At 36.4% G+C, this 27,472-nt stretch overlaps 1 protein-coding gene across 28 annotated transcripts in view; it reads right to left on the bottom strand.

The window, feature by feature from the left end:
* rbfox3a (RNA binding fox-1 homolog 3a) overlaps positions 1 to 27,472 on the bottom strand; it is an 829,029-nt gene that overhangs the window by 262,150 nt on the left and 539,407 nt on the right. For all 28 annotated transcript variants that reach the window (XM_073918641.1, XM_068224793.2, XM_073918645.1 and 25 more), the window contains one exon: positions 10,857 to 10,978. In XM_073918641.1, the coding sequence (XP_073774742.1) occupies positions 10,857 to 10,978 (122 nt within the window). The remainder of the gene's footprint in view (positions 1 to 10,856; positions 10,979 to 27,472) is intronic.

Below are 27,472 nucleotides of genomic sequence, written 5' to 3'. Positions count from 1 at the left end.
ACACCGCCAACAGGCAGCTACAGCGTTCTTAAATATTAACCTCTGTGCTGTTGCACGCTCACATTTGGATTTAAGAGAATGCTAATACTCTCTGTTTTTTTTATTATTATTATTAGAACAAAGCATCTCAGGAGTGGCATTAATGGAGAAAGCTGACATTTTGGGTTGTGCTTCAGAATATTTTATCCACACTGTTAATCAATGCGCGAATTGTGTTTTCTGTATTATCATATACAGTTTTACTCATTAATTTTCCTTTGTAAAAATCACAAGCCTAGAATCTAATGCTCATCATTTAAAGAAATATTTTATACTTTTTTAGAAGTGAGATCTTTATTTATTATTTAGTACTGCCCTGAAGAAACTAAATACATCAAGTATTTCACACACACATAAAATTGTTTAATATGTTATGTTTAATACATGTTTAAAAGACTGCATATGCTTTGAAACGTATTCAATATTAGAACAGGTTATTTTAAAGTTTCATCCATTATTTAGTCGTCTTGAATATATGTAAATATATGTTAAATAGTACATCATTTAATAAAAGAAATGTGCTCTGAGCTGATTTAAATTTCCTTTAACTTTAGCTTATTAAATTTCCTTTAAGAAGGATGGTAATCTAAAACATACGCACCTCAATCAGTTTCAGGATGATCACAAGTTTTCCCAAACAACAAAAGACTCTTGCGTTGCATTAAAGAAACTGTCTTATCAAAGCCTGAAGTCTATTTCAAGTAAGTTTCATAATTAAGTCAAAGAAAAAAAGAAAGAAACCCATGAGAGGACTGATCTTCGGTTTTTTAACAATATGAAGAGGCTTGAAGAAAAATGGATGAAAGAGTAATTTAGCAGATTTGAGCACCACACAGTCCTTTAAAAATGTCTCTGTGTTAATATCACATAACATAAGCATATGTAATTCATTTGTGAGGAAAACTAGAAACTAAACTTAATCCTACTCTTCGATTTTTAGTCTATTCAGGTGACTACACAGTAAAAAATGTAATGACAAAAAGACAAGAGAACTAATATTTTTTGTTTGCTTTCACTTTTTTAAAATAATTTAATCAGGTTTCAACTACATTCTTTTAAGTTATGCAAAGTTTAACTTAATATTTGTAATCAGTTAGAACGATGTATAGTAAGTAGAGACTACTAGAAAAGTTCATTTCAACTACAAAAGTTAAGTCAGCAAGAACTTTTTTACAGTGTAGTTATGTTTACAAATCCAAGTGTATTTTCTGTATACACTACCTGACAAAAGTCTTGCCACCGATCCCAGTTGTAAGAACAACAAAAAAATAATTTGACTTTAAGTTGATTATTTGGAAAAGTTGCAGAAGGTAGATTTTCCAGATCAATCATCTGATAAACTGCATCTTAATCATCACAAATACAGTCAAGTTTGGTAAAGGAAAAACTGTGGTTTTAGGTAACATTTAGTATGGGGGTGTGCAAGACATCTGCAGAGTGGATGGCAACATCAACAGCCTAAGATATCAAGACATTTATGTGGCCCATTACACTACAAACCACAGGAGAGGGCAAATTCTTCAGTAGGATAGCGCTCCTTCTCATAATTCAGCCTTCACACCAAAGTTTTTGAAAGCAAAGAAGATTAATGTGCTCCAGGATTGGCCTGCCCAGTCACCAGACATCAACACTATTGAGCATGTCTGGGGTAAGATGAAGAAAGAGGCATTGAAGATGAATCCAAATAATCTTAATGAACTCTGGGTGTCCTGAAAGAAGGCTTTCTTTTCCATTCCAGATGACTTTATGAATATGTTATTTGAGTCATTGCAGAGATGTATGGATGCAGTCTTCCAAGCTGATGGGATTATACACAATATTCATTCTTTTTCCACTGCACTTTGACTTTATATTCTTTACTGTACAGCATTTCTGTTAAGTGACAAGACTTTTGTCTAAGCAAAGTCAGACCTTATTGCCTGAATTAAATAATTAAAAATCAAGGCATGGTCATATTTAATTTGGTAAAATAAGTGTAATCTAGAGGCCTTTGCCTTCATATAAGCCACTTCTGATACCAAATGATCAACTAGAAGTCAAGTTATTATTTGTTGTTCCAATAACCTAGATAGGCGACAAACCTCTTGTCAGGTAGTGTATAGTTCTTAGGTGCAAATATTAAGATATTAAACATGACCGTTTTAAGTGTTCAGGCAAAAAATGTAGTTAAGTGACTACAGATTTATCTAATATTGCCTTATTAAATGGCAAAGGTTGTTGCTATAGAAACTTAAAATGTGTTTTCATCATTTTTAAAAAGTACATTAACATTATAAAAAGAACAAACTTAAAACATTGCATGAATATTTAACAAAAAAAAACTTCATAAAAACAATTTGGGGGCCAAAAAATGTATTGAACAAGTTGTAAAAATGTATATAAAATTAAAACCAATAAAAGTTCATTTACAATTTAACATTTTAAAAATAAATATTTTATTGTGTGTATGTATGTATGTATGTGTGTGTGTATGTGTGTATGTATGTATGTATGTATGTATGTATGTATGTATGTATGTATGTATTCATTCATTCATTCATTTTCCTTCGGCTTAGTCCTTTTATTCATCAGGAGTTGCCACAGTGGAATGAACCGCCAACTTATCAAGCACATTTTTTACACAGCGGATGCCTTTCTAGTTGCAACCCAGTACTGGGAAACACCAATACACTTTCATTCACACACTACAGCCAATTCAGTTTATTCGATTCACCTATAGTACATGTCTTTGGGCTGTGGGGGAAACCGGAGAACCCGGAGGAAACATATGCGAACACGGAGAGAACATGCATTATCCACATAGAAATGCCAACTGACCCAGCCGGGACTCAAAACAGCAACCTTCTTGCTTTGAGGTGACAGCGCTAACCACTGAGCCACTGAATCGCACAGTATGTATATATGAATGTATGTATGTATTTATTTATTTAGACAGCACACAAACCACAGCTAGGAAAAAAAACTTTTTTGTGTATCTGAACGTGTAAATCAACTAGCCCTGGTCTTCCATACTGTGCTTGTTGTTGTTGTTCTTTTTGTAACATTTCTGTCCACTCGATCCATTCTGTTTTCTCTCTCTGCTACTCTTTCTCTCCTCAGACCCAAAACACTCTTTCTCTGTCTCTCCATTTCTTCTCTACCACTATCTGGACTGTTTTTCCCTAGCATGCCGAGGGTGCTGCTTGTTCGGGTTAAGCACTCGGAGGACGACTGGCCCTGGGGACGTCATTTTCCATTACAGAGACAAGAAACCTTTTCTCTCAGATGAAGAAAGAGGGAAAAAGTCAGAGCCCTGAATTGGTTATGCTTCTTGTCGTGTTCTCTTACTCCCTCAACTTGCGATTTGTTTAGTCAATATTTAATGCCGGTGTTGTGCAGTATAGTTGTCTGTTGACCCCATCCATGGGTTTGATCTCCATGTGTCGTCTGATCTTTCTCCAGGCTTGTGCGCCGAGATGTGACGTAGAGTCTAACAACGTGGCACAAGCTTGTTAAAGGTCTTTTAAATCTGGATTCTTTTATTCAATGTTTTACATAATTTCAGCCAAAACATGAAGACAGGTGAGGCATACTGTAGAGTAGCTTCTCCCTTTAAAAAAAAAAAAATTGTCCCATTTTTTTGTCTGTCAGTGAGTGCGCGCTGTAAAAAAATATTTGTAAATTTATTTTAAGCTTATTCACATTTTTGAATTGCGTTACGGGACCTTGGTCTTTCTTCCAACAACTTTTAACCATAAAATAAAAAAAGTGACATTTTTAAAAGTTTAACGTTATATATTGTCTCGGTTGGAGTTGTATATTATGGTGAAAAACCTTACAATCGCCAGTACATTTTCTGTATTTTACAGACAATTTCAAACTCTTAAAATGATAATAAAAGCAGATATAAACATCCCAACATGCAATTCACAAGCGTAAAGAAACAGAAAACACTTGTGAATCACAAAATTTGGAAACTCTTAATTAACAGAGTTTTTACAGTGTGGTTGAGCAAATGAAAAGCAAATGAGAAGCATCTCAAACATGATAAGGGGGCGAGACATGTCAAGCACTATACAGTAGATCATTTGATTGTAGGGATATAATGATTCACCATGGTTTCAAATATGTGACAATTCAAACCGGTCAAAATGTTGAACGAATCACGATAATTTTTTGAACAGAGGGGGCGCGGTGCTTACAGGTGCAAACTACTGTCACAAACATCAAAAAACAAAAAAACAACAACTATTAATAAGCCAAACTACACAGATGATTTGCAGCTTCGATTGCTCTGACGAGTGCTATGGAGATCACTCCAGTGGTTTCATGGCGAAAGTGTTAAGATGTTTTTTCAGACTAAAAGAGAAAGTTGTTCTGTTACAGAACCAGGTATTCGATTATTTTTACCCTCTCCTTTTCAAATTAGTTTATGCATATTTTTTACAATTTGCTTATTATTGTTGAAAAAAAAAACGACGGCCCACACTCACACTACAATCTGGCCTGGGCACGATTACGTCATTGATGCTGCGCTGTTCAGTGAGCGCTCTCGCTCAGCACAGAGGAGATTTCTCTGGTTATATCGTTTCAATCGTTTGATATGCAATGACATGCAGTTAAATATTTCGCCAAACAGTCCTTAGGGATGTGGTGACACGCAGACAGATATTTCGCCGAACAGATCTGCCACTTTTGGCGCTTATAAACAACATAAAGCCCTCGTGCTGCAGGAATAAGGAGGTCTGCTGAAAGTGTGCAGCTGTCCTGCAGTGAGGGGTTTGCATCATAATCTAGGGCAGTTTGCGTTCATTGAACAGTAAGAATGATTAATAAATCTATATGAAACAGTCCCTTAAAGTCACGTCTCGCTTTCAGTTTCGGGCTTTGGCGCATTTTGCACTCACAGCCCAAGTGAACCGCGCTCAGGCCCACCTCTTCCAACTGGGCCAGGGCCGGCCAAGTGAACCTAGCCTGAGCCTGATTCAGCGCACTCACACTTCTCAAACGATCCGGGAAAGAGGCCTGGACATGGTTAGGATAGCATAGTGTGAGTAGGCCCTAACACACTGATACAAACATCTGAAAATACATACAGTAGAAGTCAGAAATATTAAACCCCCTGAATTATTAGCCCCCTGTTTATTTTTTCCCCAACTTCTGTTTAACGGAGAGAAGATTTTTTTTTTTTATACATAATTGTTTTAATAACTCATTTCTAATAACTGATTTATTTTATCTTTGCCATGATGACAGTAAATAATATTTTCCTAGATATTAATTAGTTAATTAGGTTAACTAGCCAGTAGGGTAATTAGGCAGGTTATTGTATAACAATTGTTTGTTCTGTAGACTATCAAAAAATAGCTAAAAGGGATAATAATTTTGACCTTAAAATGTTTTTTAAAAAATTTAAAACTACTTTTATTCTGGCCAAAATAAAACAAATTGTTGACAACAGACTTTCTCCAGAAGAATAAATATTATCAGACATACTGTGAAAATTTCCTTACACTGTTAAACATCATTTAGAAAAAAAAAAAAAAAAAAAAAACATCAAAGGGGGTTTAATAATTCTAATTTCAACTCTAAATACAGTATATTTTTTTTATTTCACTGGAACTGCAGCACACTGCCCTAATGCAATGCAAAGAAAGACAAGGACAGATAGATAAAAAAAGAAGAGGGAAGCCAGATGCATGATGTGCATTTAACACAACTGCTCACGTTATCCTTCATCCGCACACAGTCATGCACGTCTCACCCTGCCTGCAGCAACTAACGCCCTCTACACCCCACCTGAGTATAGATGTCAAGCGGCGTGATGTGTAAAGGCGGTATTTTTCTTCTTTAAGCAGGGCAGATGGGCAAAGTTTGGTCTGAGCAGGCCCAGGTTGAGCCGGTAGCCAAGCCAGACTGTCTTAATTAGGAGCTGGCCGCTGCCAACGGCAGGTGAACACATCTGGGACGCCATATTGGCCGCAAGCGCAGCAGGTCTTGGAAATAGTGCAAGCCTTGGTATATTCGACAGGAGCTGAAGAGAGCGATTCCCTCGTTTTTTTAACCCCCAAACTGCAACCCAAAAGTGAGCAGCAATACATCTCCACGCCACACAGTGTCTAGCTTCCATGCTGAGCGAGCCTGCCAGATATTAAAAGTCTCTGTCTTTGGAGGTTTGCGTTCGTTTTGCGTGCTGCCAAGGCCCGAGCAGCCCCAGAGTGCTATCAATTACACACATTCTGCTGAAAAGCTGAAATTCGGCTCTGAGCACAGACTGACAGGATTCAGCAGTATGTGCACGTTCCTGCGACGGCTATTGGACGTTGGCGTTTCCTTTGTCCCCTGTTCCTGCCCTTTGTTTGGAAAGAAGATGGCACAATCACAGCGTGTCGCACTTAAAGCACCTTATAATGAAGTTGAGTCCTCCCTTCTGTGCGCACACACACACACACACACATATTCAGGCATGTTCGCCCCACTGAGCTATACCTTTCTCATCAGTGCTTTATCCAACGTCATCATTTCTGCCTCCATAAACTCAATGGAGCTGCATGCTCCTCTCCTTCTCTCGCAACGCACTCCCTTCCAATTACCGCGCCAGTTCATTTATTCATTAACCCGGCAAGGAAAATCGAGGGAGACCTAATTCAAAAACAACCGCCCTCCATTTCTCTCCATCTGCTGGGGAGGCTTGATTCTCCAAACACGTTTAAGTGACTTAATCTGGTTAAGGTGCAGTTTAGCGTCTGTAGCGAGTTTGGGGAGGGAGATTGAGGAACGGATCGCCATGCCAGTCCATTTTCATTAAAAGCACTTTCCAATGACCAAACAGACACTGCAAGCGACATGCATGGAAGCATGGCCTAATCAAAAAACAAGCAGGTAAAATGCAAAGCACTGTTGCACCTGATTACAGAGGCTTTGACTAATTTACTTAATTTGTCAAAAAGCAATGTGCTTTGGAACTGAGGTAGAACTCATTTATAGTGATTTGAGTGGTAGCATGCAAGCACACTTAAACGCTTAAACATGCTTTGGCTATTCAATGTGTTGTGTTTCCAAAAGCCATTAGTAGAATTTCCAAAAAGTGGAGAGGAAAGTAAAGTTTGGAAGCATAATTGCTATGAGCCTTCCAGCTCTGCGAAATATTGTAACGCCAAATTAGACATTATCCTACAGATGATTTACTACATGTTTTAATGCATATAAACAAACCAAAACATTCAGTGACCCAGAACATAATCCACAACACCCTCTCCCCCTCATTTGCTTTTAAAAACATCAATCTTGTTAGCATTCCTCAATCTATCTATTATAAACAATTTGACAAGAATAAATAACGTTATTGAAGAATGTCTGTTTTTTCTAATTATGTTAAGTGTATATGATTTCTGGCAGGCTGCTATGTAGACTGTAAAAGTGTAAGTATCGTTTTTCTGCACAGTAGTTCTGATAATTCAGTAAGCAAAACTCATGTTTACACAATGATGATGCAGAATTTCACTCATAATTACAACAAGCATAACAGCAAATGTCATCTGCAAAACTTTAAAATGACAAATATGACTATTACTGTATACAGGTAAATACAAGCATCACTGTCATTTGATATGTGATCACTAATGGGCCGGTGATCACATAAATGTTGGGAACCTGTCTACGAAATACTGGAATTTTTTTTAAAGCATGGTTAAGAGTGCAAATAATGAATGGTGGAAAGGACAAACATGTATAAATATATCCAAAAATAACCTACCCCAAATAAAAAAAATAATAATGTTTTGCCCACACAACTACCAGAGTACCAAGTGTACCAGAGTTTACAATCAAAGGGCTAGCAAGACAGCCCAGCAGGCACAGGACATCAACATGACGCCAGATTGATGTTGTACTCCAACATCATGAGATGTTGCAGTTTGTTTGGAAATGAAAATCGGGTTGACATCAGAACCCAACATCAGACCGACGTCAATGTCCAATATAAAATAGACGTTGCATTTTGGTCACTTTTCAACGCAATCTAAAAACAACAAAGTATCAATGTCTAATGATGTTACAGCTAGACGTTTTGTGGATGCTACCAATTTGTCGTATATCAGATGTTGGATTTTGGTTGCCATACCTGATAAATAAATGTCAGTATTTGACTTAAATATGATGTTGGTTTAAGACAGAGGTGTCCAAACTTGGTCCTGGAGGGCCAGTGTTCTGCAGGTTTTAACAAGTTTGGACATCCCTGGATTATGGTGTTTGCTCGACATTGGATTTTGGTCACCAACACAACCAAAAAAAATCAACAAAATATCAACGTCATTTCACGTTGTTTTTATTGGACGTCAAAATAACATTGTCCTTACACTCTGACAATCTTATTATTGTCTTAAGATGTTTTGTGTCTGCTAGGAACATTACAGTTTTTCAATAGTTCACACTTAGATATTGCTTGATGCTATTGTAGCAAGTTTGGCATGCTGTCCCGAGAGAGAACCTTGAGCTCGGAGATAATTGAGCCCAGGGCACTGGCCTATTCAATGAGCATGTGAGGAGTACGAGATCAGGTAGTTCTCGAGAACTCCCTCTTGGAAAAGGAGGAAAGGTGGAGATGGGGTGGATGGGGGATTCTTCGAAAAAATAAGATGAGGGAGTAATGCTTGTTGGGCTATTTATATTGGGTTTGGAATGATCCGATTGGCTTATTAATGATTACAGATGAGAGACCAGCTGGGATCAATCATATCACGTGCTCCTCTCGAAATTAGTTTGCAAAACTTCACTTCTTGCTGTCGCTTTGGTACACTTCTCAGATCAGAATCTAAATTTGCAAAACAGTAAGTGCATTTCTCAAAACAACATGTACAAATAGCAAAACACAATGGATCACCTGCAAAAGCCAGTCCTTGTTCAAAATCCTAAGTTCATCTGTCAAAACTACATTTTTGTCACTGAACATGTCAGTACCAACAGAATGGCAAGTCCTTGTGTCATTGTGTACGCATAAGACGTAGATTTCTTAGTCATGTTGTCAATGTAACAGTGTACTTCGGAGTTATGTTCTGACGTAAACTATGGCAAAAAGAAAATAAAAATAATCTATTTGTATTGTAATTTGTTGACAGATAATGACATTGTGATACAGAAACGAAAAGACAGCACTGCATAGCACAAAAAAAAAAAAAAACAGAAGTAAAAAAAAAAAATGTAAACACAGGACAATCTTCTTTGAGATGCACCTTCATTAGAAAATGTAAAGATTCACCTGGGAAAGATGTGCCCATTCTAGACAGATTTAGAAAAAAAAGTCTAATAGAAATGTATAGAAAAATGCCTTATGACAAAACGTTATGACAACTTGTTCCCCCTGTTTGCACGTAAAGACTTAAGCCATGAACAAATGATTAAATGTTGTAGAGGGTGAGACTAAAATAATACATTTTGACCAACATGACATAAGGAATTGATATGTAGATAAGCTCATTGCTCATTGATATGAGATGTAGGAAACAGCAGAGAATCCTACATACTCATTTGCATAGATGTACAAAAACATTTGTAACTTGTTCAAAGGAACAATAAACTGCTTTTTTGATGTGCACAAGTTACACATTGATGTGAAAATTGAACAAGTAGTTTTGAGAATTTCAATTCTAATCTGAGAAATGGGCGAAAGCAACTGAGAAAAACTGTAACAGTGTTAACTAAAATCATGAGCTCTTTGTAAAGACAAAATTATGATTTTGGCTGGATCTCACTTAATAATATTAGAAAGTCAGTGTCAATGCTTATTCTACAAATAAAATAAAATAAAATAAAATAAAATAAGATTACATTAGATTAGATTTAATTTAATTTAATACAATTAAATTAAAAATAATACAATTTAAAAATTATTAAATTAAATTACATAAAATTAAAAATTAAAAAATAAAATTACATCAAATTAAATTAAATTAAAAATAATAAAATAAAATAAAAATAATAAAAATAAAATAAATCATGTTAATATATGACACAATCTTAACGTTACAACCAGAATCAAATGATGCTACATTTTCTGAGGATCGCAGCTGAACCACATCCCAATTCTGCTTGTAAAGTTTCCATCTGAAACACATCTGCATGCTCAATTGGGGAAGCAGTGAAAAACAAGATACCCTAAGAGATTTATACTTCTGATCCTCTGAAATCCTTTTTTATCTTAATCGAGTATAAGACAGTAAATTGCTCCAGCTTCGCCTCCTCCCTGTCCTTCCCTGCCTTTATGCTAATACTGTTTGACATCTTTCAGAGGAAGACGGAGCATCAATATTTATCAATTCATAATAAGACAGAGGCACTGACATGCGCTAAGATTACAGTTTAATTAAAACTTGAGTAGCCAACTAATATTCAGTTCTTAAACAGACACATCATACGCCAATGCATTATCTTCTCATTTAGATCCTGCATCATTGAGAAAGAAGGCAGACAGGGAAATCAGAAAGAAGAACATGACGTGCGGCTGCAAGATCAGCCCTATTCCCTTTCCACTGCTGTTCTCTGCTGTTAGTCGTGAATGTGTTTACTGAATATGCCAGCACAGCCATGTTCCCTTATATTTCAAGACCTTCTTGAGAGGAAACCAATTAAAATAAAACAATAAAAGAAGCCCACATTAATAAGCACATGTGTTCTGTATAAATAAAACCCCAGACATTTCTGTAACAGGTTCTTCCCAGCCAAAACACAACGGATGCCAAATCCCAGCTGCCAGTGGGAAATCCTAAGGTGGCAAAGGGAGCAGAGAGGCATGTGCCAACAATGCCACCAATCTGGAGAACACAAAGTGGGCATTCACTCACCAGTCTTGTGACAAGGGGAACCCCGAAATGCCAAAAGTGATCGTTCAGCAGCCCGCTGTACACTACGTTTCCAAAGAGAGCAATGCTTCCTGTTTTACACAGCCCGTTTCCTGGTTTGGTTTCTAAGGGAGACAAAAAATGAACATTGGAAAAGGTTAAATAGTAATACGCAGTGACTGGAAACACATATTAATAATGCTTTTAAGAAAGGAAAAGGAAAAAGAGCTAAACAAACAATGAAAAAGGCAGGAAGGCAAAACTAATGAAGTAATGGAAAAATGAAAGAGTAAAGAAGGAAGGAAGGAAGGAAGGAAGGAAGGAATGGAAAAAAGGAAAAATATAAGGAAATGAAATGAAAAGGAAATGAAGATAAGGAAATTAAAGTTTAGCAAGAAAACCGTAACATGGGAGAAAGCTAACACAAACATGTAAAGAAGGAATAAAAAATAAATAAAAGCAAAGAAAAGAAAGAATAAAAAATAAAATTTAGAAAGGAAGGAAGGAAGGAAGAAAGGAAGGAAGGAAGAAAGGAAGGAAGGAAGGAAGGAAGGAAGGAAGGAAGGGAAAAAAATTAGGGAAAATTTTATGAAATGAAAACAGCAAAATGGAAGGAAGATAAAATAAACATAAGAAAGGAAGAGAAAAAGAAATAATGAAAAACGAAAGGAAGGAAGGAAGGAAGGAAGGAAGGAAGGACAAAATAGGACAAAAGGAAAGGACAATTGAGGAAGGAAAAAAAATGAAAATTTAGAAAAAGAAGGAAGGAAGGAAGGAAAGAAAAATAGGGAACATTCAAGGAAATAAAAATGTAGGAATGAACGGTAAGATGAGAGAAGGATAAAACAAGCATGTAAGGAGGTAAGGAAAAAATGGAAAGCAAAGAAAAGAAAGAATGACAATTTAGAAAAGGGAAACAGTAAGATGGGAGGAAAATAAAACAAACATCAAGAAGGGAGAGAAAACTAAAATAAAGAAAATGTAAAAATGAAGGAATTTTTAAAAAGAAGAAAGGAAGGAAGGAAGGAAGGAAGGAAGGAAGGAAAGAAAAATAGGACATACACAAAGCAGGGAATGCAAAACACAAGAAGAAATATCTTCCTTCCACAGAAAAAAACAAAACAAAAAACAGAACAAAACAAGGAGACAAAAAGCATAATACGGAAGGACAGAGGAAAGTAGGAAAATAGAAGAGGAGGAAGTATGTAAGGAAGAAAATCTAACTGAATAACAATTAAAGCACAGTGAGAAGGACAAACTAAAATAACGCAAAATAATGTTTAAATAAAATAATAAGAATTAATGAAAAAATAATTCAGTATTGGGTGAGGAAAACAAAACAAAAACAAAAAAGGAAGAGAAAAATGAATGAAAGAAAAAAGTAGGAAAAAAGAAAAATGAATTAATTAATGAAGAAAGAAAGAAAGAAAGAAAGAAAGAAAGAAAGAAGAAAGAAAGAAAGAAAGAATCAGGGTAAAAAGAAGAGGAGAAATAAAAGGAGAAACAAGGTTTTCCCCCTTGAAACCACATGATTCCTGATGCACGAGACAAACAAATATTGAAACAAATAATAAACAATTTGAACATGTCACAATTATAAACACACTGTGCCCTTCAGTCTGCGCGTGAGTGGCACAGTGTGAAGAATAAGTGCTTGGCGAGTGATCAACAGAGGGGTCAGCCCAGCTTACACAGCAAAGTAAACTAACAGCTGCATTCAAACTCCTTTGGGTAACACACACACTGGTTTAGTAATATATTTTATACAAAAATACATATTTAATGGCCTTACCCTACCCCTAAACCAAGCCTCACATGAAACCTGTAGCAAAGTCTGACTGTTAAGCATTTTCGTAAACCACCTTACAACAAGCTCATACATATGTCATTATAAACATGGTCACACTTTATTTGTATGTTCAGTTTGTTGAATTTAAGTTACATTGCATCCACATGCCAACAAATTTTCACTAGACTTTCAGTAGACAGTTAGTTTGAGGTTAGGGTTGTTTAGGGTTAGTGTAAGTTGACATGTACTTGCAAAGTTTCTCATAGTCTGTTTAATGTCTGTTGGTGGAGCAGTCTCAGCAGATATTAAGCAGACAGTCTACTAATACTCAAATGGACAATCAAAATAAAGTGCTACCATACACATTTTTGTTCTTGTAAACCACCAAAACCAGTACACACATGCAGAGAGACAAACAAAACGATCAGTGCTTACAAAAAGAAAACCCAACTCTGACATCACACTAAATCCCACCACCACCACAAAAAAATAAAAAATAAACAAAAATCTCCATTCCCATAGTCTGAGAGCGGACTCAGGGAAGCGCGTGTGAAGATTGCAATATGTATTAAATTATTCCCAATAAATGCCAAGTGCAGCAAAAATCTGCATTATGCCTCAAAACAATAGTGAAGCGCATATTGTGGAGCACACCACAGCAAGCCATGCATTCATTATTGAAAAACAAAAAGTAAAAAGGCCCATTAAAATGTCACTTGTGCTCTTTGTGGCTGCGGCGACACATGAGTTTTAGTGTTATAAATGGGTCTTGCGTTATTGTTTATGGTGGCTGCTAGCCGCAGGCTACCCGGCGGTGACTGTAAAGTCCACGGATCACACACCACGAGCCTCCGATGCCGCTCCCTCCCTCTCTATACATCAGCCCATGAATATTCATGCCACAGGGCTGCGCTCCAGCCAATCGATCACAACTATAACGCATTTATATCCATGATACATGTGGCTGATTTTTTGGTGTCTAGAAATAAAAAGATATGGCCTAATTAGCAATAAAACAGCCAGCGTGTCGCTTCGCCGTAGATTTGGAGGCCGTGCGGCGTTCCTGCGCTTTTTTCACAGGTGATGTAATTCAGACTGCGCCGGCGTTGCATCACAGGCACATGTCGTAAGGTGAGACTTGAGGCAGGGAGGGATGGCTGTCATTGTGTTTGAGGCTTCCCTGCTGTCTGTTGGCACCGGTTGAGGCATCCTTTGGCATCCGTGGGCATGTTTCTCACCACGCCTCACCTGTGATTAATTATTGACGCCAGATAAGAATGCAGTAAAGTAAAGCTGCACTGACATGCTACACTGCAGATACATTACAACAACCCCCCAGGCTGCTTTCACTATCTCCCTGTCTCTTTTTCCTTCTGCTTTTCCCTCACATGCTTTGTCTATAAAGCCCCCTTCTCCTTCTCTCTCTCCCTCTCTCTGACAACCTTTCCTAACTCTGTCTCTATCTCACTCTGCCCTGCAGTTTGGCAAATTTGACAAGAGCTTTAAAAACTGAGCGAAATGTCAAAGTTGTCATAAACAGTGTGTGAGAGGGAGTATTTTTGGTTTGATAAGGGGGCAATAACTGTTTGATTTAAGGCAGAAAAGAGTGTCATCACATCTAAATCTGCCATCAGCGCATCTCGGGCCAGGGTTTGTCGCTGCGTCGCTGCGCACTCATGCAGATGAATGGAGGAGTTTAGGTTGAAACTGAGACTGCATTATCTCGCGTTTATCTGCAAGGATGACAATAAGCGGCATAAACGATCCCGGGCTGATCTGTGGGAAAGATCCTGGCTTTGAATCTCAAGTGCAATGCGAGAGTGGAGGATTCTAGGTCTATCATAAAAACATGATAATAAGGGAAGTCATGTATATAGAGATCTTCATGTGATACAACTCTGTAAATTAAGAAATTAGGAATCCAAAAATTGAATTAAATTGAATTATAAGAGGATTTCGTATAAGAGGTTTGCTTTTCATTAGCACAAGTAACTGCATTTTGCTATGTTAGACTACAGTTGGATCAAAATTGTCCGAGGAATGAGACACGGGCTGAGCCTGGAGTTCCCCTGGCTCAGGTGCTGATGAGACTGCAGTCTACACCCCGCGTGGGGAAGCAATATTTGTCTCATTAGTTTTAGTCTTTTTGGCAAATGTCTCAATTAAGTTTAGCTGTTTAAAAAGAATTTACTCATTTTGATCCTTATTTTAAACAATTTTAGAGTGGAGAAAAACCGGCAGCAAAACTAAAGCCAATAGATTTCTTTACCCATCTCCCACCATTCAAGTTCATACACGCTTTAAAACAAAAAAATGCACACCTTTATTTATTCTCATTCTTGTTTGCTTTGTATACTGTATAATAATCAATTTAAATGATGTAAAAATAAATAAATAAATAAAAAAGCGGCATTAATTCGAGCCCTCCAAAGGTATGCGCACAATACGTACAGCCGTATGGCTGCAGGCGCCACTGCTCTTATCCTTCCAACAGAGTTTGTTCTGATAGATTGTAAAAGCCTGTCCTGCTTATTCAAATTTGTATTTAACAGTGAAAACAGTTAGGCTTCTCTGAAACTGTGAATATTTCACTTTAATATATATCAGACTAGTTTTGAAGCATTTCACCTCAAAGTTTATTTGTTATTCTTTTTTATCTAGTACTTAACTGACCAACGAAAAATACATTAGAATTAAGATACTAATTATAGCAAACGAAATACGTTTTTTTAAAGAAAAATATATGAATTATATTTTTGTTTGTGCCCGTCCAACTGTGCGATGATGATTTGTTCTGCTCCTTGGAAAACTAGGATATAATTAATGCTTCATTGCTTCACAGGTGCAGGCAGCATGTTTAGGCAAAGTGTTTAATAGTAATATTGGCAGGAAAATATACATTTAGATTTCAAAGAAAATAACTTAATATTAAAAAGGAATCATAAATTTAATCCTATCAATGTCAAGCCAATAAATAATGCAGCCTAGTTGTCTTTATAAAGATTAATGAAGAAATTATAAGGCTTTGTTTCATTGTTTATCTTTAATTAGTGAAATATCTTTGATCTTTATTTAGTTTCTTTATTACCTATCAGAGTATTTACAGCTAATGTATCCCGTCCCGTTGTGCCCTCTGGCTGCATATTCGCAAAAACACACCTAAAAAACACGTTCTTACTCCTTTAAAGCAGCGGCGGTACAAGGTACGGCGGTAATGGCCATATTAAAATGTCACCTACTTTTAATTGGGAATAATTTTGGCCAGTTCTCTTTGGAAGCCATGTGATGTGTAATGTTTCAGTGTACGCCATTTAACTGTAAAGTTTCAACAAAACTTGCTATTGAGTAAAACTCTTGAAAAAGGATTCATGCAATGTAACAGAACACTGCAACTGACATGCCAAATATGCATCACTCAAACTCCTGATATCACTTTCACTACAGCATCACTAACATCAGCAACAATAGGTATGAATTTAATGAATCACCAAACACCCATGTTTTAGCTTTTAAAATATTCAAATGAAGAAAAAAATAACCTGCATCTTGAATGGCCTGAGGGTGAGCAAATTGACAGCAAATATTATTTTTGGAGTGAACTATCCAATTAAGTGTGCCCTCTTGTACTTTAAGGAGGCCACTTGTATAATACAGCAAAAGCTTAAAGATAAATTTTCATATTAGCAAAATAGACATTAGATCTGAAATACCAAAAAGATAAACCTAAACAATCAATTAAATAATGAGATGTGTAGCTTCCTAGCTTTCTTTTCAAACATTTAACAGTCAGGATGTGTCCAAATATCTAGATATGTATTATTTCAGAGTAAACCAAATGTTTTCAGCCGGTCCGAATGTTATCAATTGATTGAATGGGCGTTTCAGTGGTTATCAGCTTATAGATAAGGGCCAGTAGGAGCCTTCTGCACCTACTAGTAGGATCAGAAGGCTGTTATCATCTATTCACATGGTTAATCAGCTATAGATCACATACAGCTGCGGCCGGAAGTTAACAATAATTATTTATATTATTTATTAAATTTCACATTAATTGTATTTCATTAATGTCTAGCCCTACCCCAACCCTAAAACCATCTGTCACAATAATGTTAAAACAAATCTGGAGTCTTCTCTATTAGTATAACTGATTAACCATGCGGATGGATGATAAAGCCTGTTTTATACTTCTGCATCAAGTGATAGCCCTGTGCTTTCCAGTGCATTATTGCTTCTGCATGCTGTTTGTGTCGTTCTGCAATAACACTTCCGAAACGCTAGCTGGCACTGAGGTTTTTATATTCCTCTGTATCAAGTTTCTTCGCTGGTGTTTTTTTTTTTTTTTTAAACGCTATCTTAATGTACAAGTGACTCAAACTCGCTCATTCTGAAGCAGGAACCGGCAGACGTGCAACAACTTTGATCATAAGATGAACACAAAACAAAGGTTTCCATCTGGAGCTCCTTTACAGGACTCGACACTTCTAAACACTCGCTCCAACGAACTTGTGCAGCTTTCGGTCCCGCCCACAGTCATCAGTGCTACCAAGCTGACCAATCACAGAGCTTGCGGCAAATGTCGTTGCGATGTGCAGTTACATTTTTTGATAGATGCGCGTCAACGCCAGCAACGGCCACATCGAGGGCTATGCGACCACGCGTGCGCTTGACGCAGAAGTATAAATCAGCCTCAATACTCTTCTGAGCAGTAGGGGCCCTACTGACCCATATATATCAGCTGATAACCACAGATAACACCCATTTAATCGAGTGATAACATATAAAGCGGGTGATGTTTTGAAATTTGCTTGCAGTGTCTTTCTCTTAAAATGGATGGCACATTCATACATTTTTAAACACTGAGCTAGCACCCAAACACATTTAGGGGCTATTTTACACAAAATAACTACACACTGTGCAGCGGAATATAAAAATCTTATTTTGTAATTCATTGCCAAGTGAGCAACAGGAATGACATAATGTCTGCCTTCTTCCGGCTGAAAGCTTCCTCCCCCAAGCCCTGCATCCCTGGCAGAGGCCATCCTGTCCTGGGCCCGTGCTTCCATTAGCCACACTGACCCGGATCTGTTCTGGCAGTGCTCTGATACTAGAGCCGTGGACTTGGCCCTTTCTCTCAGCGGGGCAGCTCTGTCAGGACCTCCGTCCAACCCAAACACACCAGCCACACCAGCCTGTCCATATGGCCATCCCACCCTGCCTGTTTCTGGGCCAGAGCCTCATTCACATGGGCTGGAGAAAAAGAAGTCCTCTTCTTCCAGAGCCCTCTCCAGGGCATCACAACGCCTCTCCAAACGATGTATTCATTACCCCTCCTGTACCCTGGGGATGCTCAAAAGCCTTGTTTCAGAGAGGGGAGTGTGGCTGTGTCTGTTTAAACACTGCTCCAGTCCTACTTAATCATGTGCAGTTGGAGGGGCAGTCCGTGCCGGAGCTCTGATTAATACAGCATGAAGCTGTGGCGGCAGACATAGCTGCGAGGGACGCAAGGCATTAATAACTGCATGCTGCCACTACCTCTGCCTTCTCGAAGTCTAGAGAGACCATGCGTGCAAATACCAACTCATAAGGTGTCATAAAGCCTGGACACTGTAAATATCATCACGAGGACACTAGCCTACTGTTACCGCATTAGTGCACAAAAACTGTGTGCATTTTCATGCATTTGACTGATCATAGCTAATCATTGTCATTCAGAGGTTCTCAGTAGTTAAATATGATGATCGTCATCCTTATTGACACAATTACAGGATCACCAATTCAGAGAGCAGGTGTGTCCAGTCTTGCCTCTGGAGGGCTGCAGTCCTGCATATTTTAGTGGTGCAGAAATGAAGTCAGATCCCAGAAGAAGATTTTTTTTCTCGAAGTGGGTTTATTCGAGATTTTATAATGAGGTTTTTAATTAAGATTCTTTATTAACAAGTAAAACAAGGTCTGTGGTAAACATAACTTCACCACATATGCATATTTTATTCTAGACACCCCAAAAATTCTCATTGAGTTATTAGCACCATACGTTTCATAAAATATACACAACAGATTAAACGTTTATATTTCTGATATAGTGTGTGTCTAATTTATGTCGTAGAGCAAAATGTTAAAGTATTCTTACACTTCCCATAAAAACAATCTCGAGGGAATCTACTATGTGTTATTTTTCTGGGTTCCAACTCTGACCTCTGGCATCAACAAGGTATTTTCATGGACAGACCTGCAGCTCCCTGGATATTTTCTATTTTTTTGGACTGTCTTCTGTAGACCCGAGAGATGTGTGAAAATCCCAGTGGATCAGCACTTTCTAAGATACTCAGACCAGCCTGTCTGGCATCAATAAATGAAGCTGATCGCCTTGACCACGTCTACATGCCAAATGCACCAAGTTGCCGCCATGTGATTAGCTGATTAGATTTTTGTGATAAGATAATAATTATGCATTTATTTAGCCATACAGCAACAGTTTGACAGCACAATGATGTAAATAAATAATAAACAGTCACAGTGTCTTAAAAAAAAACCCTGTTGTTTACGGCAAAGTTGACATTTTAATAGCTCAGCACAAGCTTTCATTACTTCTTCAAATGTGTCTCTTTATAGCTGGTAATGACAGAATGCTGATTTGCTGGCTTGGATTATGTACAGTATTATGCGAGAAAGAGATCAACCGAGCGAGTCTGATTGTCTGCATCTGTATTCTTGCTTCGGGTTGGTCTCATCTTCATAATAAAGCATTAGCTTATAGTTCACAAAGAGAAACAATGTTTTATAAACAAATAAACATTAGATGCTAAGCTAAGCTAGACCACTACTGAAACATTCATCAGTTCCTGCAGCAATCAAGAATAGCTGATCATGGTAAGGCTGTTCTTGCTAGTTACGTAATTGCTAATGAAATGCACATATCTCCACACATCTGCTGGTTAAAAGTCTATTCACATCCCTACACTAATGATTATAGTAAATGATCTAAATGTATTTATATGTATTTTTATATTCTAGGTAAGGCATCAAAACAAAAGAATGTTCATCCAATTAATCAAATCTGCGCAGCTATTCACGCAGATCCGCCGTTTGCACCATGTTCACATGAGAGAGAGTGACATCGGTAAAAACAAACACTGAACTTTTTAAAATCCTAAATCAATATTAGAGTTACTTTTGCACACTAGAGAAAAGACGACACCATGGCTGAAGTATCTCTTTTAGACAGGTAATGTTTTGTTTTAAAAGTATTTTAGTCAAGCAGAACTGTAGATTTGGTTTTAACAATGGACTATATGCACAGAAGTGTTGTTCAGCCACTGAAATCTTCCAGTGAAAGATTTATGTGACTATTTTCAATTTCATAAGGGACCTTTTACAGCATTGATAATGTAGATTTTTATTTAGTTTAACAACAAAACATCAGTAAATAGCAATAATCTGCCTAGCCTGCTCTACTGAGGTGAAGCTGGTTTTATATTCACATTGGTTTACTTTTTAACAATGGCAACGTGTGACGCGCTCCCTATATTGTTTACCATGCTCCTTCTTATATTTGGTCTGAAGCATGTAAGCATGGCTTAGTAATAAGTGTAATTCCTGCATGTCCCTGGCCAACCACCAAGCATACAGTAGGTGCTTTAGGATAAAGCACGTGGGGACATGAAACAACTGAAAATGTGCTAGATATAATAAAGTTTTTTTTTCCGGAATTGTAGTATTGTAAAGTACTGTAAAGTTTTGTAACTGGAAAATGACATGATCTAGCAGGTTGTCTACCGTCATCTTCACAGTGCGTGTTTATGATTTCAGAAGGTGTGGCTTTGGTTGGCAGAAAACTATTGTGCTTCATAGATATTATCTTAACAGAGAGCATTTAGGCAGATCACCTACTGCACATTTAATTTACAAATAATCACCTTGGAATTATAAGCTTCTGTGTTCAGAATGATTATGAGCTTCAAGGTTTTTGCATTCCATAGCAAACAGTATGTGTGTAACATTTGTTTTTGTTTTTTTTAAATAAAAAGTCTTAAATTGTAAATAACTTATAAAAAAACATCCCATAATGTAAATAAGTTGTCATTTAATAATCTCAAAAACTCAATTTTGACAAAAATGTCAGATAGAACCTTATAATTCTAAGGTGATGAAATAGCTGCTGTCTTTATAAATGATCTCCATATTTAAGATTGGCTCCAAAAACTATAACATGGCCTCCATTCCCGGCAAGCATTTTTTGTTTTTAAAAGATGTCTAATAGATGTATAAACATAGTCGTCTTGGCTAAAACAAGGTTAAATTTGGGCTGTCAGTGAAAATCTAATAGACATCAAAGAATAGGCCAAAACCAGACAATACTCAAATAAACTGAAATGAATGACTACACATATACATAACGTATGTCTAATCTGTCTTTTTGATGACTAGTCTAGTTTGGGCTATTCTCAGATGACTATTAGATTTTTACTGACATCCTCAGTTTAGCCTTGTTTTAGCCAAGATGTCTACTTTAAGATGACTTTTAGATGTCTATTAAACGCAAAATTGTTTGCTGGGTTTCAGCACTCAATTTGAGAGATGCGTCAGGTGGATTGATACTGATAACTGTGAAGCGGTTCCTGCTAGTGCAGGGGTGTCAAACTCAATCCCTGGAGGGCCGAAGCCCTGTACAGTTTAGTTCCAACCCTGCTCCAACACACTTACCTGTAGGTTTCAAACAAGCCTGAAGGACTCAATTAGTTTAATCAGGTGTGTTTAATTAGGGTTGGAACTAAACTGTGCAGAGCTGCGGCCCTTTTGGAACTGAGTTTGACACCTGTGTGCTAGTGCTAGAACTGGAGAGACCTCTCAACTTATCAGAACCCACTTGTATTTTGTGCTCTATACAAGTACTTACCGATCATATAATCATTTTTTTTTTTCTGATTATTGTTTTGGATATACAAGCTTAAGAACCACTGACATACATAAACATATATTTAATATATTGGTAACACTTTATTTTTGATAGTCCATTAGAGTATTAGTAGACCGTTTGCTTAACATCTGTTGATATAAGAAACTTTGCAAATACATGTCAACTTACACTAACCCTAACCCCAACCTAACAGTCTACTTATAATCTAATGAGAATTAGTTGGCATGCAGATGCAATGTAACTTAATTCAAGAAATGGACAATAAAGTGTGACCAATATATTTGAAGGAATCATGGCCATATTTGACAACGCTGAAGAAAAAAAAAAAACTACCCTGTTTCCCGCAGAACAGATCTAATACAATAGTTGTAGCCTGGATGTACGTGCATTCAGAATTTGACTTATCTGTATAAAACCCAGCAAAGGCGGGGGAGGTACTTTTTTTGCACTTGAGCGCGCTATTGACGAGAGCACTAAATAAATACAATGTCATCAGCCGAGCACTAAATATGCTGAGGTCTCCAACCTGAAATTAAAAATCAACCAGAAGGCAATATTGATGGAACAGGGGAAGCGATAAAATCGGGCAAAATGAGCTTTTGAAACTTTCTCCCTGCCATCGTTGGGAGATGATTGTTTGTGGGGGTTGGCGTTCTGCTGAGTGATAAAAAAACGACTCGCACCCGCTGCTCGTTTCTTTGTTTCCGCCCTTTTGCTTTACGATTCTCTCATGCGCAGAGTTTTGTGATGGTATGTCCTGGCACAATTTATTCAAATATGAGTAATCAATGCCCGATGTCCTTATAGATTACTTTGAAATCATAAAAGAGCCTTGACAGGAAATGCAGAGTAATACAATTTAATTAAACTGCATATCCTCCTCCCCCTGTGCAGCCGGCTGATTAAAGTGGCAGTCAAATAAAACAGCATTTAATTGGCATACAACACGAAAGCTGTTTGCATGTTTATTTAACATTGCGACGTATTAATAAAAAATTAGAACCCTAATTGGCCTAACTTGTGCAGGCAGGAGCGAGCTCCTGGCTCCACTTCCCCCTACAGTTTAATGGACTGTGACTGAAAAATAATCCCAGGCTAGTTTAATATTTCTGCAGTCATACTTGATGAAAATCCCTGCTCCCATTGGCCAAGAGCCACACATTAAAAAGCAATCATGGATACCTGGGCCTGCTGGTGAGAATCCCCAGTGGAGCGGACCACTTGGAGCGGCCTGGCAGAGAGAACCGTCCCGGCAGGGGGAGGGTGAGGATCATTAGCGTTTTGCATATCTCCAGTGTGCCATTGCGCAGGTTCATCCCCAGCCAGCTTCTCCCCCCCCCACAACACTTCAGAGCCCCATGTCATCCCACCTGGCAGGCCACCAGAGACATCTGGAAAGACCCTCCCGTATGCTCTTTCTCCCTCTCACACTTATGCTTGCTTCACATTTGTGCTGCTTTGATCAGTGACCAAACATCTCAAACGACCTGAACAAACGTCCAGCCCAATGAGGCACTTGCTGTCCCGCTATTGTTTATTTTTGTTTACTTTATGATTTATAACAACATATTTGGTAGAATCTGAAAAGCGGTGAAATAAAAACATCTGCTTTTTATATAAATATTTCATTTATTTAATTATACTGTGCAGTACACAAACACACACTCACACACAAACATAAAAGTATTATTTGTTGTCAAATATTTTTATTGTTATTTTAAAATAACAAAAACACTAATAAATAAATAAATAAATATGGCCATTGACATATTTGTTTTTATCATTATTTTTATTATTACCATTATTTAGCTTTAGATGATCAAATTTTGGCTAGAATTTAAACTTTTTTTGTAATGTTAAATAATTAATAAATAAAATGTATAAATAATTAAATGACAAATATTAATTATCTGAAAAAAATAATTTAGTATAATATTTTTATAAATTTGAATATACTTCACAGCTTTATTGTATTAACTTTTATATTATATTATATTATATTATATTATATTATATTATATTATATTATATTATATTATATTATATTATATATTTTCTTTTTGGCTTAATCCCTTTATTATTCAGGGGTCGCCACAGCAGACCGAATTTGTCCAACATGCTTTATGCAGCGAATGCCCTTCCAGCTACAATCAATCACTGGGAAACACCCAAACACTCTCATTCACACACATACACTATGGACAGTTTAGCTTACCTGATTCATCTATAGCTCATGTCTTTGGACTATGCAGGGAGAACATGCAAATTCTACACAGAAACGCCAACTGAGCCGAGGATCGAACCAGCGACCTTCTTGCTGTGAGGCGACAGCACTACCTACTGCGCCACCATATTATTATATTATATTATATTATATTATATTATATTATATTATATTATATTATATTATATTATATTATATTATATTATATTATATTATATTGAATTAAAATTAAACTAATTTATTAACTAAATCTTACAGGAAATAATGACGATAAAGTGTGTGAATTTAAACATTTGAGTTTTGTTGTGATGAATTAATCACATATTCATATTGACTTTGAAACAAAGGCTATAGAATACACAAGCATTGTCACTGACGTCGATTTGAATGGGAAAAAAATGTAACGGTCAATATAGCAAATGAAGCCCCGCCTACTAGTACAGGAGCCAATCATCAATCGATGTATAGACTGACATTTCTCCGGAGCAGACGCTCAGACCAGACGTGTGCTTTTGGTTTGATGGTCAACAAACACGCTGGAATACTTGTTTCACAGACAGAAGAAATATATATATATATATATATATATATATATATATATATATATATATATATATATATATAAATAAAGCTTGAGATTGGTTCTATTTTTAATGAACCAACTATACTTAAAAACAAAAGATTTCGGTTTTGTAATTTGCATGAAACGAACGCAAAGTACAGTCTGTGCTGTCAAATGCACATCACATGACAGCAACTACTTAAATATCCACAAACTTCAGCAACCTGAAAAAATGCAGATTTGGTTGCATTTGAACGTTTAGAAACTAAGTTTATGAGATGGTTGTTGTTTAATTTTATTACTGATTCCAAATATGTAAGGTAATTGTAAGCTTGGCAAACAGTATTGGAGAATTTGATGTTTCCCCATTCAGAAAGAATGCCTGAGCATACTGCCTGAGAGGTATTTGAAATACGGCCACTGAGTGAAATGACTTGCCTTAAAGGGACTTTGTTTGAAAACACAAATTATTACATAAATTTGGTTATCTAAAGACAAGGCAAACACTTAATGTACTTTAATTGTGAAATACATGTATGAATATCATAATGACTGACAATAAACACTCCACATACCATAGATAAAAGACCACTGGTGCTTTCTTGCTTAAGCAACAATGCGCAACATATCACCAAACAGACGTCTCCACATGGCTGAAATGGATGGATACAGTGGAAAGAGAGAGACATAGACATATTTCTGACAGCGGTATACTGTATCGCTCCCCAACAATCACTCAAAAGCATCAAACAGCACCTTCCCAGACTTGATTCATTTATATTGTATAGCAAGAGCCGCAGCTTGTTTTAGAGGGAGAGAAAATACCAAGAAATAAATACAGTGACTCCCTCCTCAAGATGACTGGAAATTTGCCGCTCGTTCTTGATCTGCTCTGTTTTGTCACCCACAGCTGCCAGAAGATTCCCAGGAGTCAAAAGTCACAGAGGCTTCGAGTTCAAACTCCTCTGTCGGTTTTCATTTACTGTCTCTCTCTGTGTGTGTGTGTGTGTGTGTGTGACACAACTCTGAGGATGACAGTAACTGAGAAATGCATGCCGTAAGGTGATGAAAGCACACTGAATCCAACTGCTGCTGGATTAGGGATGTAAATAGTGTGTGACAATATAATCACAATGGCAACGATAAGCACTAAACTTAATTTAGACTGCTTTTTTAAAACCATCGTGCAGCTCAATGTGCATTAAAAATAAAATAACAATTGCACCACTCCGACAAATACAGACATAAAACCCAAAATGGCCAATAAAGGCAAGTAGAAAGCTTTTTATGCAAACAGTTTATTTTAAACTATTCCTTTTTTATTGAATTTAAAAACCATTCACAGTGTGTGCCTGTTTTTTTTTTTTTTTTTTTTTTGGATGGAATGGTGCAGCTATCTATTTTTAGTGTGAAATATATATAAAAGCAGATTATCATTGCATTTTATGGTTGCTGCTATTAAATCAGTGCTTTTCACTTTTATATCAGCACACAGACTTATTTTTTTAATTATTTTTTTATTTTTTTGTATAAATTTGTGAACTTAAAAGCTTAATACAGTACATGCATCAGCTAAACCTAAATAACATTCAAAATAAAATTACTTAAACTTATCTATTCATTATACTTTTTAAATATATTTTATTGATGGAATGGTGCAGCTATCTATTTCTTATGTGAAATATATATAAAATCAGATTATTACTGCATTTTATGGTTGCTGCTTCATAATCAGTGCTTCTCACTAGATTTTTTTCAGCACACAGACTTATTTATATATCAAATGTTTTTATGAAGCTCTACCTTTTTATGTAAATTTGTAACCATAAATGCTTAATATACAAACCAGCTAAATCTAAATAAAAATCAAACCATTTTGGCAAAATATTAATTAATTAAACATATAAAACGTTTATTATTTAAACTTATTATATTTTTATTATATTATTTATGTATATATTTATTACTTTTCCATGTACATTTTTATTACTATTAATTATTTTTTAAAGTTTTATACACATGATATACACATATGTCCTCAAGACAATTAATGAATAAATCAAATATTATAAATTATACAGTGCTTTATTTGTAAATGAATAATTTCTGGAACTAAACCAGGAAATAAAAGTTACTGTAACCAATGTCCACCAAACAGTTTCCGTTTTCCCAAAACATAGCATTACAAACTAGTTTTAGCGAGAAATAAAAATCTTAAAATTTTTTGACAGAGTTAAATTACTTTGTGCTATGTAATGTTATGGGTCAACCATCGATAAACAAACAAACAAACAAACAAACATGTAGCTAAAAACATTAATCATATGAAACATCACTATTCAATCTACTAACACCACTGACATTCAGTTCACTTAACTATTATGTGCCAAGCGAAAGTGACTCACTGTCTAATCTTCAAGAAGAGCCCACAGTTACATCTTCTGTCATGGTTGCAGACTGACTTGAGATCGCTTTGCTTCTGTCTCCCGTTATCCTGATCCAGGGGTGCAATTTCATACCTTCTTGAAATCTTTTTTGATCAGGCTAATTATCAGATTTACATGTGGTTAAAAAAAAATACATATTATATATATATATATATATATATATATATATATATATATATATATATATATATATATATGCTTGACTGCTTCTTGAGCATTTGTAAATACAAATATTATTTACGTAGGCTACTATACCATTATTTGTTTTCACACACAAAACAATAATCACCAAACAAAGCGAGTGATTTTAACCGTAAGAAAGCTGATTGGTCGAAAGTGACTACCTTTATGTTTGTGAGAGCGCATACGATTCACAGAGCTTTGCTTGTTGTTTTTCAGTTGGACTCAATCACATAATCTCTGACATGCAGGTATTCATCACACAACAGTTATTGCCGTATCAATTTAAATAAACTTTGGACTGCAAAACACGAATCACTGACATTTACCAGAACAGAATCCAACAAAATCTGGATTTATCTGCACTGGATTTACATACCGATTATAATTATTATACAAGTAAAAAAAAAAAAAAAAAAGTCAATTGTTTTATTTCAGCTAGAATAAAAGCAGTTTTTAATTTTTTAAAACCCATTTTAAGGACAAAATTGTTAGCCCCTTTA

The sequence above is a fragment of the Danio rerio genome, chromosome 12, assembly GCF_049306965.1.
Source record: "Danio rerio strain Tuebingen ecotype United States chromosome 12, GRCz12tu, whole genome shotgun sequence".
Classification (NCBI taxonomy): Eukaryota; Metazoa; Chordata; class Actinopteri; order Cypriniformes; family Danionidae; genus Danio; species Danio rerio.
The sequence above is the reverse complement of the archived record's forward strand: the minus strand, read 5'-3'. Positions and strand labels throughout refer to the sequence as shown.